The 13,503-nt window shown below is 41.2% G+C and overlaps 1 protein-coding gene across 2 annotated transcripts in view; it reads left to right on the top strand.

The window, feature by feature from the left end:
- Positions 1-13,503, top strand: part of APOB (apolipoprotein B) — a 44,232-nt gene that overhangs the window by 22,289 nt on the left and 8,440 nt on the right. For both annotated transcript variants that reach the window (XM_053587406.1, XM_053587405.1), the window contains exons 21-26: positions 813-1,023; positions 1,601-1,776; positions 1,901-2,088; positions 2,551-2,696; positions 4,729-5,102; positions 5,606-13,183. In XM_053587406.1, coding sequence (XP_053443381.1) covers positions 813-1,023; positions 1,601-1,776; positions 1,901-2,088; positions 2,551-2,696; positions 4,729-5,102; positions 5,606-13,183 — 8,673 coding nt within the window. The remainder of the gene's footprint in view (positions 1-812; positions 1,024-1,600; positions 1,777-1,900; positions 2,089-2,550; positions 2,697-4,728; positions 5,103-5,605; positions 13,184-13,503) is intronic.

Here is a 13,503-nt window from a genome sequence, read left to right as displayed (position 1 = left end):
AGTAGATATTGAGTCCAAGAGGAAAAGGAGAATCAGGACAACTCTAATTTATCTAGCCTGAGCAACTAAAAAAATTAGAACATGGAATTGAAGGAGCAGGTTTTAGGGAATGGGCAAATTTAGGAAGACTTTTTTTTATATATAGAGATGATTTCAAAAAAATTCTATAAGATATAAAACAGCCTATGAACTGAAGGAAGCCTGAGAACCTGTTAAAAAGAAAAGGGGAGCCCAGGGCAGGGGAGGCAAGGAACCAGGACAAGTGTCTTAGATGGAAAGTAATACAGAGAAGTCCTGCCTGCCTGACCCAGAGGCTGCCTTACTGCAGCCCAAACATGCCAAATGCTCCCCGCCTCAAAGCTTTTGCATTTCTTACCCAGAATGCCTTCCTCCTAAAATTCAACAAGGCTTAGCCCCTCTTCATTCCGATCTCTGCCTATATCTTCTCTAATCAGAGGGAACTTCTCCGACTGCCACATAGGAAATAGCATCTCTTCTATCCCTTTCTATTCTTTATCCTCACACACAGTTTTAATTTTCTTCATAACATTCACGACCACCTGACATAAGAAATCTGCCCCCTACTCCGTGAAGGCAAGGATACCCGAGTGTCTAGAGCAGTGCCCAGCAGTCAATAAATATTTGTAGACTGATTAAAGGTATGACCGTTGCTGAGTTAAAAAGTAAGTGCCTAAACTTTGTCTTTGTTTAAGCACATTGAGTACTTGGGGTTCTTCTGCCTGTTTTTCCCCTGCTTTCCAAAATGTAGCTTCTCACCACACATTTCTTGATTCTCTGATATACTCTTTCAGGAGTGAAGCAGACTGAGGCTACCATGACATTCAGATACAATCGGCAGACTGTGACTTTGTCCAGCCAAGTCCAAATTCCAGATTTCAATGTTGACCTTGGGACGATACTCAGAGTTAATGATGAGTCTGCTGAGGACAAAATGTCTTACAAGCTCACATTGGACATTCAGAACAAGAAAATTACTGAGGTCGCGCTCATGGGCCATGTAAGGTAAGGAAGCCTTCAGGGATTCTGACCCGAGCTGCAGGCCCTGCGGGTTCTTCTCCTTTAACCTCATTCACTTTAAATCTGACCAAGCCAACTGTGTCCCTGGTCCACAATCTGAGTAGCAGAGAGAGCCCCTGACATTTTAACCCTCCACACATGTCCAATTGCATGTTCCTACCATTTATCAGGCACTTACTATTCACTTATCAAGCACTGTGATGGATAAGAAGTTACCTAGTCCTCATAATAAACTGAAGGTAGGTGTGAGTTTCACTATTTTATATAAAGAGACAGCAATGATAGCTCAGAGGAGTTAAATCATTTGGCTAAGCCCATAGAGTGAATAAATAGCCAAGCAGGTTGCAAAACAACTTTCAAAAATCTTCTCTTTTTCACCTGTATCTCCCTGCAAAGTCCTGATTTGGGTTCTAGGAATCAATGAGTTTGATCTGTGATTATTTCTCTGAGCCATTCATGTGTCCAGTTTTTCACCACAAGTGGAACTGGACACATGTTTAACCTCATGTATCTCCTTGGAATGGACAAAATCACTGATACTAGCTGATTTTCTTTTCCATAGTTGTGACAAAAAGGAAGAAGGCAAAATCAAAGGTGTTATTTCCATACCCCGTTTGCAAGCAGAAGCCAGAAGTGAGATCCTCACCTACTGGTCCCCCAGTAAACTGCTCCTCCAGATGGACTCATCTGCTACAGCTTATGGCTCAACTGTTTCCAAGAGGGTGGCATGGCGTTATGGTGCGTGCCTCCTTCCCCACACGAGCACCTCCAGTATCGCTGTGAGCTCAAGTGCAGGTGTTGACCGCCATGGTTACAGGCTGACCCGCTCCCACTCACAACTATCTCGTATGTGTGTTTTTAGATCAAGAGAAGATTGAATTTGAATGGAACACAGGCACCAACGTGGATACTAAAAAAGTGGCTTCCAATTTCCCTATTAATCTCCCTGATTATCCCAGAAGCTTGCATATGTATGCCAATAGTCTCTTGGATCACAGAGTTCTTCAAACCAACATGACTTTCCGGCACATGGGTTCCAAGTTAATAGTTGTAAGTATAAATCATTCAGCCATAAATACATAGATGCAAGTGCTAATTACATTCTCAACTGTGAGTTAGGCGCAGGAGGATATGCCAACATGCATAACATAAGGCATGCCTCCTGCCTCCAGCTGATTCCTGGGAAGAATTAGCATGCTTAGTTACCCAGTTACACAGAGCTGTATGTACTAAGTAGCAGATGAATGCTACTTGGCAGAACAGTTTGCTGTGTCTAATGGTATCACAGGAAGCTTCAAGACAATGGCTATGAGTCTATACTAGCTATCCCTTTTTTATCAAACACAGGAAGAAATCAGTGACTGGCAACCAAAATTTATGATTTTACATGATTTATTTTTTAACTTTCAGTTGATATTCCTGCTTAATAATTGACCTGTCAAATCTGGATTTTCCCCTAATGTTAATTGTACTTTCAGGCCCATTCGTGCTCATCATTCTATCATTTTATAGGCAACAAACGCATGGCTTCAGAAGGCATCCGAGAGTCTTCCTTATGCCCAGACTTTGCAAGATCACCTCAATGGCCTAAAGGAGTTGAACCTCCAACAGATGGGAGTGCCAGACCTCCACATCCCAGAAAACCTCTTCTTAAAAAGGTAAAAGAAGAAAGAAGCAAACTTCCTTGAACTGGCATAAGATTTTAGTGAGCATGATTTGGGATTTTTTTGAATTTAAATTTTTAAGAGCAATAATTTAAGCATTTTAAGGTGATTAATCACGATAGCGTGAATGCTGTGGCATTTTTGTGTTATTAAATATGAGGTCAGAATTTGAACACCAACCCAGTCAGGAAGAATCTAAGAAAGTAATTGGGGGATTCTGGCACTTTTATTCACTATAACTAGAATTTGAAAGCCTTTCAACTTTCTTCCATTAGAGGTAAACTCCCCTTTTGACTGTGCAGAATTGGAGAGGGACAACAGGAATTATTGGCTACAGGCTTCCTGTTGGGCTATGGAAGGTCAGAATAGCCCCTGAGCGTTAAATAAAGGGAACACCCTGAGAAGATGCAGTCATCTCAGGGTCCTTGTGGGGAACTGGTCCCAGAAACTCTCTCAGATACAAAAATCCAAAGATGCTCGGGTCACCCGATATAATATGGCATATCGTTTGCATATGACCTACACCTGTGCTCTTCTATATGTCAAATCATCTCTCGATGATTTATAGTACCTAATATGATATAAAGGCTGTGTAACTAGTTGTTAGACTGTATTATTTATGGAATAATGACAAGGGAAAAAACCCTGGACATGTAAACAGACAGAATTTTTCCAAATATTTTTGAGTCACAGTTGGTTAAATCCATGCATGCAGAATCCATGGGTAAGACAAGGAACTATAATTCCACTTACTGACGTGGCTAAATCTTTACAGTGAAGTCAGATTCCAAACTGCTCAATCCATTTCTATATTTACAAAAATACACACAATACTTTGATTGCTTTATTTTGTGAAAATAAAATATTAGTGTATGAGCTGAAACGATTATGTAGCTTTTCCTCGATTGACTGCCCAGTGAATTATCCCCAGGGTTAAGAAAACAAGTGGCCTGTGTCCCATGGGTCCTTCTATAAGTCTATGGCAGAGCTGCTAAGTTTAATAGAAAATGTATTGTGAAAGGGCTGAAGTCTGCAGAAGTTCTCACAGGGACAAAGAAGAAAAGGTGGCAGTTTCAAAGGACTCAGGAACCTCCCTTCGCTACTGCTGTTTCTGGCCAACAGTTTTCTGTGTGCTGTGCAGGAAAGATAGCCAGACACAGCAGCTTAGAACCGAGCAGGTCCTTAGTGGTTATCAGTCGTCCTCCTGTGAACCTGGGCAGGCAGCATCCAGCCCCTGTTGGAGTAATACAATGAGCAGTTTATTTGTTGAGAACAGTTAAACCCTGTTGTCCTGCCTTATTTTTATAAGTTATCATAATAGTCTATTATATGAGCATGGTATTGAGAAGGTGATGAAAGGCTTTCAGATATTTCTTCTCATTTGATGCCCAAGGCCATCTCTGGGAGTCAGAAGAAAGGATACCATTATCCCTACTATACAGATGTCACCGAGACTCAGAGAGACGAAGTCACTAAGATAACACTGCCAGTTAGTGACAGCTAAAACTATAACCCAAGTTTACTGACTTCTACACCTGAGTTTTCCCATACATCAAATTACCTCAATTCAGTTTAGTGAATATGTACTGAAGGTCCCCTATGTACAAAATATGAGACTTGGTATAGTGAAAAGATAGAAACTTGGCAAGGGGTATAGTCTTTCCAGGGTGACACCACGTAGACACCAACAAATAAACAAATAAGCCATTACCTGAGGAGAATTGTGACATGCTCTTTCAGAGAGGTATAACAGACTGTGTCCCTATAAGAGAGAGAGAAATTAGCTACCACTTAGATGGGATGGTCATGAGAAGGAGTAGCTCTTAGAAGAGTTTTATAAGGATTTGAATGTTTGGAAGGTAGATGTAGAAGCAAAGGGATCCAGGTCCAGGGAATAGTGTGAGGGAAAGTGCAGAGTTGGGTTGGAAACAGGGCAGGTGCCATACTGCTCAGCAGGTCAGATGGCAGAGAACTTGGAGTTTTTCAAGTCTGACTGTGGGGACATTGTCTTTATTGTTCATTTCAGTGATGGTCGGGTCAAGTATACTTTGAACAAGAACAGTATGAAAATTGAGATTCCTTTGCCTTTTGGTGGCAAATCCTCCAAAGACCTAAATATACTAGAGACCGTTAGGACACCAGCCCTCCAGTTCAAACCCATGGGATTCCACCTGCCAGCTCGAGAGTTCCAAGTTCCTGCTTTCACCATTCCCAAGTCGTATCAACTGCCAGTGCCACTCTTGGGTGTTCTAGACCTCTCCACAAATGTCTACAGCAACTTGTACAACTGGTCTGCTTCCTACACTGGTGGCAACACCAGTAGAGAACACTTCAGGCTTCAGGCTCGGTACCATGTGAAGGCAGACTCTGCGATTGACCTCCTTTCCTACAATGTGCAAGGTGAGCCGTGCTCAGGTACAGGGCACACAGGCTAACACACTGCAGGCTCTGATAGGAGAAGCTCTTCTATGAGGAAAAGGACTTGGGCTTTCTTATAGATAATTTCCTTGCTACTTGGAAGTATTTTCATTTATTCAACCAATGTAAATATTTATTAAACATATTAAATTAAACATGTATTAAATATTCCACTAGGCAATAGCAGAAAAAAACAGATAAACCAGCAATTACAAGTCACTGTGAGAGGTACTGTAATAGAGTGTAGTGTGTAAGTATAAGGTACAGAGGGAACACTCGGTTCAGGAACCCAATAAGGTCTGTGGTAGTCAGGGAAGGCTTCCTGGAGGAATGCCTCTTGTTCTCAGATTTTACATTTGCACTATAGATGGAGAAGTCTACTCACCCAGATAAATGGGATTTTATTATTGAAATACTCTTAACCTACATATTGCTCTGGAAATTATTTACTTAATTTAACTAATGTCTTTTAATTTTTGTGTTAGGATCTGGAGAAACAACGTACGACCACAGGAATGCGTTCACGCTATCAAGTGATGGGGCCCTGCACCACAAATTTCTAGATTCAAACATCAAATTCAGTCATGTAGAAAAGGTTGGAAACAGCCCAGTCTCAAAAAGTTTACTGATATTTGATGCGTCTAGTGCCTGGGGACCAGAGATGTCTGCTTCAGTCCATGTGGACTCAAAAAAGAAACAGCATTTGTATGTCAAGGAAGTCAAGGTCGATGGGCAGTTCAGAGTCTCTTCATTCCATGCTAAAGGGACATACGACCTGTCCTGTCAGAGGGATCCTATCACTGGCCAGTTAAGTGGAGAGTCCAATCTGAGGTTTAACTCCTCCTATCTCCAGGGCACCAACCAGATGACAGGAAGATATGAAGACGGCACCCTCTCCCTTACCTCCACCTCTGACCTCCAAGGGGGCCTCATTAAAAATACTGCTTCTCTGAAGTATGAGAACTATGAGCTGACCCTGAAATCTGACACCAATGGGAAGTCAGAGAACTTTGCCACTTCTAACAAGATGGACCTGACCCTCTCCAGGCAAAACGCACTGCTGCGTTCTGAGTATCAGGCTGACTATGGGTCACTGAGATTCTTCACCCTGCTTTCTGGATCGCTAAATTCCCACAGTCTTGAATTAAATGCTGACATCCTGGGCACTGACAAAATTAACAGTGCTGCTCACAAGGCAACACTAAGGATTGCCCAGGGTAAAGTGTCTACCAGTGCAACGACCAACTTGAAATACAGTCCCCTGGTGCTGGAGAATGAGCTGAATGCAGAGCTGGGCCTGTCTGGGGCATCCATGAAATTGACAGCGAATGGCCGCTTCCGGGAAAACAGTGCAAAATTCAGTCTAGATGGAAAAGCCGCCCTCACAGAGGTGTCACTGGGAAGTGCTTATCAGGCCATGATTTGGGGTGTTGACAGCAAAAACATTTTCATCTTCAAACTCAGCCCAGAAGGACTTAAGCTCTCAAATGACCTGATGAGCTCATACGGTGAGATGAGACTTGACCACACAAACAGTCTAAACATCGCAGGCTTATCACTGGACTTCTCTTCAAAACTGGACAACGTTTATAGCTCTGATGAGTACTATAAGCAAAATTTTAACTTACAGCTACAGCCCTATTCTCTGGTAACTACTTTAAACAGTGACCTGAAATACAGTGCTCTGGATCTGACCAACACTGGGAAAGTGCGACTAGAACCTCTGAAGCTGAATGTGGGTGGCAACCTAAAAGGAGCCTATCAAAATAATGAAATAAAACACATTTACAGCATTTCTTATGCTGCCTTATCCGCAACCTATAAAGCAGACACGGTTGCTAAGGTTCAGGGTACAGAGTTTAGCCACCGGCTCAGCACAGACATTGCGGGGCTGGCTTCAGCCATTGACATCAGTACTAACTATAATTCAGACTCACTGCATTTCAGCAATGTCTTCCACTCTGTAATGGCCCCGTTTACCATGGGCATTGACACACATACAAACTGCAATGGGAAACTGGCTCTCTGGGGAGAACACACAGGGCAGCTGTATAGCAAATTCCTGTTGAAAGCAGAACCTCTGGCCCTTACTTTCTCTCATGATTACAAAGGATCCACAAGTCACCATCTCAAGTCTAGGAAAAGCATCAATATGGCCCTGGAGCACAAAGTCAGTGCCCTGCTGACTCCAGCGGAGCAGACGGGATCCTGGAAACTCAAGACTCAATTTAACAACAATGAATACAGCCAGGACTTGGAGGCTTACAACACGAAAGACAAAATCGGTGTGGAGCTCAGTGGACATGCCCTGGCTGACCTGACTCTACTAGACTACCCAATTAAAGTGCCACTTGTTCTCAGTGAGCCGGTCAATGTCATTGATGCTTTGCAGATGAAAGATGCTGTTGACAAGCCCCAAGAATTTACATTTGTTGCTTTGGTAAAGTATGATAAAAACCAAGACGTCCACACCATCAGCCTTCCATTTTTTAAAACCCTGCCAGAATATTTTGAGAGGAATCGAAAAATGATTATAACTGCACTGGAAGTCGTACAGAAAGAACTGAAGCGTGTTAATATTGATCAATTTGTGGGGAAATACAGAGCAGCTCTGGGCAAGCTCCCACAGCAAGTTAATGATTATCTCAATTCATTGGATTGGGAGAGACAAGTTTCAAATGCCAACAAGAAGCTGACTGCTTTTACAAAAAATTATAGAATTACAGAAAATGATCTACAAATTGCATTGGATAATGCCAAAATCAGCTTTAATGAAAAACTATCTCAACTGCAGACATATGTGATACAATTTGATCAGTATATTAAAGATAATTATGACTTACATGATTTTAAAATAACTGTTGCTAAGATGATTGATCGAATCATTGAAAAATTAAAAAGTCTTGATGAACATTATCACATCTGTGTAAGTTTAGTAAAAACCATCCATAATCTAAACTCATTTATTGAAAATATTGATTTCAATACAATTGGAAGTAGTACTGCATCTTGGATTCAAAATGTGGATACTAAGTATCAAATCAGAATTCAGTTACAAGAAAAATTGCAGCAACTGGAGGCACATATTCAGAATACAGACCTCCAGCACTTTGCTGGGAAATTAAAACAACAGGTTGAGGATACTGACATCACAGTGCTTTTAGATCAATTAAGAACTACCATGACATTTGCAAGAATAAGTGATATTCTTGAGCATATCAAATACTTTGTTTTAAGTCTTATTGGAGATTTTGACATACGTGAGAAAATCAATGGTTTTAGAGCCACTGTCTACAACTTAATTAACATATATGGAATAGACCAAAAAATCCAGGGTTTAATGGATAAATTAGTCCAGCTGGCCCACCAATACAAGTTAAAAGAGACTGTTCAGAAGCTAAGCAATGTCCTACAACAAATTGAGATAAAAGATTACTTGGAGAAATTGGTTGGGCTCATTGATGAGGCTGTCCAGAAGCTTGATGCACTGTCTTTTAAAAAATTCATGGAAGAGGTAAACAGAGTCCTTGACATGTTGATAAAGAAATTAAAGTCATTTAATTACCACCAGTTTGTAGATGAAACCAATAACAAAGTCCGGGAGGTGACTCAGAGAATCAATGGTAAAATTCAGGCTCTGGAACTACCACAGAAAGCTGAAGCACTAAAACTATTTGTAGAGGACTCCAAGACCCTGGCCTCAGAGTATTTGGAGAGTTTAAAGGATATCAAAATATTCTCAATCAGTGATTGGTTACAGGTTGCTTTAGATTTAGCACCTCTAGTTCACATGAAAGCCAAATTCCGAGAGACCCTAGAAGATGTACGAGACAGAATGTACCACATGGACATTCAGCAGGAACTTGAGCGGTACCTGTCTCTGGTAGGCCAGGTCTACAACACACTTGTCACCTACCTTTCTGACTGGTGGACTCTTGCTGCTAAGAACCTTACTGAATTTGCAGAGCAGTATTCCATCCCAGATTGGGCTGAGAGCGTGAAAGCATTGGTAGAACAAGGGTTCACTGTCCCTGAAATCCAGACTGTCTTTGGCATCATGCCCGCCTTTGACGTCAGTCTTCGGGCCCTTCAGGAAGCTACCTTCCAGACTCCTGACTTCGTAGTCCCCCTGACAGATCTGAGGATTCAGTCAGTTCAAATAAACTTCAAAGAATTGAAAGATATAAAAATCCCGTCCAGGTTTGTCACACCAGAATTTACCATCCTCAGTACCTTTCATATTCCTTCCTTTACCATTGACTTAGTAGAAATAAAGGTAAGGATCATCAGAATTATTGACCAAATGCTGAGCGGTGAGCTTCAGTGGCCGGTTCCAGAAGTATATCTGAGGGATCTGAAGGTGGAAGACAGTCCTCTTGCTAGAATCACCCTACCAGACTTCCATTTACCAGAAATCACAATTCCAGAATTCCTAATCCCAAATCTCAACCATAGTGATTTTCAAGTTCCTGACCTTCACATACCAGAATTCCAGCTTCCCCATCTCTCACACACAATCAAAGTACCTACTTTTGGCAAGCTATATACTGTTTTGAAAATCCAGTCTCCCATTTTCACATTGGATGCCAACGCTGACATACAGAATGCAACTGCTTCTTCAGAAAACAAAGCTGATATTGCAGCTTCCATTGCTGCCAAAGGAGAATCCAAATTAGAAGTTCTCAATTTTGATTTTCAAGCAAATGCACAACTCTCGAGGCCTAAGATGAATCCACTGGTTCTGAAGGAATCCATGACGTTCTCCAGCAAGTATCTGAGAACAGAACATAGGAGTGAAATGCTGTTTTCTGAAAATGCTATTGAGGGAAAATCAGACATAGTGGCAAATTTACACACAGAAAAGAATATGCTGGAGCTTAATAATGGTGTGGTTGTCAAGATAAACAATCAGCTTACGCTGGATAGCAACACTAAGTACTTCCACAAATTGAACATCCCCAAACTAGACTTCTCTAGTCAGGCTGATCTACGCAATGAAATCAAGACATTGTTGAAAGCTGGACACGTGGCATGGACTTCTTCTGGAACAGGATCGTGGAAATGGGCCTGCCCCCAGTTCTCAGATGAGGGAACACATGAATCACAAATTAACTTCACTGTGAAAGAACTCACCACTTCCTTTGGATTATCCAATAAGATCAATAGCAAACACCTAAGAGTAAACCAAAACTTGGTTTTTGAATCTGGATTTCTCCACTTTTCTAAATTTGAAATCCAGTCACAAGTTGAATCCCAGCAGGTGGGCCGCAGTATTCTAACTGCTCAAGGAAAAGCATTGTTCAGGGAAGGGAAGGCAGAGGTAACCGGTAACCACGATGCTCATTTAAATGGAAAAGTCATTGGAACTTTGAAAAATTCTCTTTCCATTTCAGCCCATTCATTTGAGATTGCTGCAACCGCAAACAATGAAGGGAATTTGAAAGTCAGTTTTCCATTAAAGTTGACTGGGAAGATAGACTTCTTGAATAACTATGCACTGTTTCTGAGTTCTAGTGTCCAGCAAGCAAGTTGGCAAGCAAGTGCCAGGTTCAATCAGTATAAGTACAATCAAAACTTCTCTGCTGGAAACAACAAGAACATCATCGAGGCCCATGTAGGAATAAATGGAGACGCTAACCTGGATTTCTTAAACATTCCTTTAACAATTCCAGAAATGACATTACCTTACACAACAATCACAACTCCACTACTGAAAGATTTCTCCTTATGGGAAAAAACAGGCTTGAAGGAACTCTTGAAAACAACCAAGCAATCATTTGATTTAAGTGCAAAGGCTCAGTATAAGAAAAACAAAGACCAGCATTCCATTGCAAATCCCTTGTGTGTGTTTTATGAATTTGTCCATCAGAACATGAATTCCATTGACAGTCATTTTGAGAAAGCCAGGGACAATGCATTCAGTTTTCTCACCAAATCCTATCAAGAAGCAAAACTTAAGTTTGATAAATACAAAGCTGAAGAATCTTCCAACAACCTACCCATGACCTTTCAAATTCCTGGATACACTATTCCAGTTATCAATATTGAAGTGTCTCCATTCATAGTAGAGATGCTGACATTTGGCTATGTGATTCCAAAAGCAATCAGCACCCCTAATTTTACCCTCCCGAGTTCTGACCTCCATGTGCCTTCAAACACATTAGTCCTTCCATCCCTGGAGCTGCCAGTCCTTCATGTCCCTAAGCATCTTCTCAAGATTTCTCTTCCAGATTTTAAGGAATTGTGCAGCGTAAGCAATATTTTTATTCCAGCCATGGGCAATATTACCTATGATTTCTCCTTTAAATCAACTGTCATCACACTGAACACCAATGCTGGACTTTACAATCAATCCGATATTGTTGCTCATCTCCTTTCTTCCTCTTCATCTGTCATTGATGCTCTGCAGTACAAATTAGAGGGCACCTCAAGTTTGACAAGAAAACGAGGGTTGAAGTTAGCCATGGCTCTGTCTCTGAGTAACAAATACGTGGAAGGCAATCATGACAGTACCATTAGCTTAACCAAGAAAAACATGGAAGCATCAGTAACAACAACTGCAAAAGCCCAAATTCCAATTTTGAGAATGAATTTCACACAAGTACTTAATGGAAATACCAAGTCAAAACCTACTGTCTCTTCCTCCATTGAGTTAAAGTATGATTTCAATTCCCCAAAGCTGTACTCTACAGCTAAGGGAGCAGTTGACCACAAGTTTAGCTTGGAAAGCCTCACCTCTTACTTTTCCATAGAGTCATCTACCATAGGAGATGTCAAGGGTTCAGTCCTTTCACGGGAATATTCAGGAACTATTGCCAGTGAGACCAGCACTTACTTGAATTCCAAGGGCACACGGTCTTTAGTAAAGTTGCAAGGGGCTTCCAAAGTTGATGATATCTGGAAATTGGAAGTAAAAGAAAATTTTGCTGGTGAAGCCACTCTCCAACGCATATATGCCATCTGGGAGCACAATACAAAAAACCACATACAGCTAGAGGGCCTCTATTCCACAGATGGAGAACATACAAGCAAGGCTACCCTGGAACTTTCCCCATGGAAAATGTCAGCCCTTGTTCAGGTCCATGCAAGTCAGCCCAATTCCCTCCTTAACATCCCTTACCTTAGCCAAGAAGTGTCCCTGAATGCCAACACTAAGAACCAGAAGGTCAGCTGGAAAAGTGAGGTCCAGATTCATTCTGGGTCTCTCCAGAACTATGTAGAGCTTTCCAATGACCAAGAAAAGGCACACCTTGATATTACAGGATCCTTAGAAGGACATCTAAGTTTCCTGAAATATATCATGCTACCAATTTATGAAAAGAGCTTATGGGACATTCTAAAGCTGGATGTAACAACCAGCACTAGCAGGAGACAGTATCTTCGTGCTTCAACTGACCTTGTGTACACCAAAAACCCCAATGGCTATCCTTTCTCAGTCCCTGTAAAAGTTTTGGATAATGAATTCATTGTCCCTGGGCTGAAACTAAACGATCTAAATTCAGTTCTTGTCACACCTACGTTCCAAGTCCCATTTACAGACCTTCAGGTTCCATCCTACAAACTTGACTTCAGTGAAATAAAAATCTATAAGAAGCTGAGAACTTCGCCATTTGCCCTCAACCTACCAACACTACCCAAAGTAAAATTCCCTGAAGTAGATGTGTTAACAAAATATTCTCAACCAGAAGATTCCTCAGTTCCTTTTTTTGACATAACTGTGCCTGAATTTCAGTTAACTGTGTCCCCATTCACCCTTCCAAAAAGTATTTCAGTTGGCAATGCTGTTTTGGATCTAAATGAGGTGGCCAACAAGATTGCAGACTTTGAGTTGCCTACCATCATCGTGCCTGAGCAGACTATTGAGATTCCTTCCTTTAAGTTCTCTGTACCTACAGGAATTTTCATTCCTTCCTTTGGAGCACTAACTGCACACTTTGGGGTGGCCTCTCCCTTATATAATGCTACTTGGAGCACTGGTTTGAAAAACAAAGCTGATCATGTTGAAACATTCCTGGAATCCACATGTAGCTCCACCATACAGTTCTTGGAATATGACCTAAATGGTAAGAGCCATAGCCTGCCTCCTCTCCTAGATAGTATGTTTTCAATGAGAGTTATAAGTAAATAATTTATGTATTTAGTCATGACTCAGTGAACAAGGACTTTCTATAGCAAAATTTAAAATAAGAGAAGAGATACCTGTATACCTGTATACCTAACACATATAAAAACCAAACTGTACTGATGCTCAAAAGGAGCAGTTTTAAAGAAAGTAGATTTTGTGTGATTGTTTTGGGACTAATAATGTCTTCTACCCTGTTTCCCCTGTCTTATTTTGGGGGAAACAGGGTAGAAGACATTATTAGATAAGACAGTGTCTTAT

Source organism: Nycticebus coucang, chromosome 4, assembly GCF_027406575.1.
Source record: "Nycticebus coucang isolate mNycCou1 chromosome 4, mNycCou1.pri, whole genome shotgun sequence".
Classification (NCBI taxonomy): Eukaryota; Metazoa; Chordata; class Mammalia; order Primates; family Lorisidae; genus Nycticebus; species Nycticebus coucang.
The sequence above is the reverse complement of the archived record's forward strand: the minus strand, read 5'-3'. Positions and strand labels throughout refer to the sequence as shown.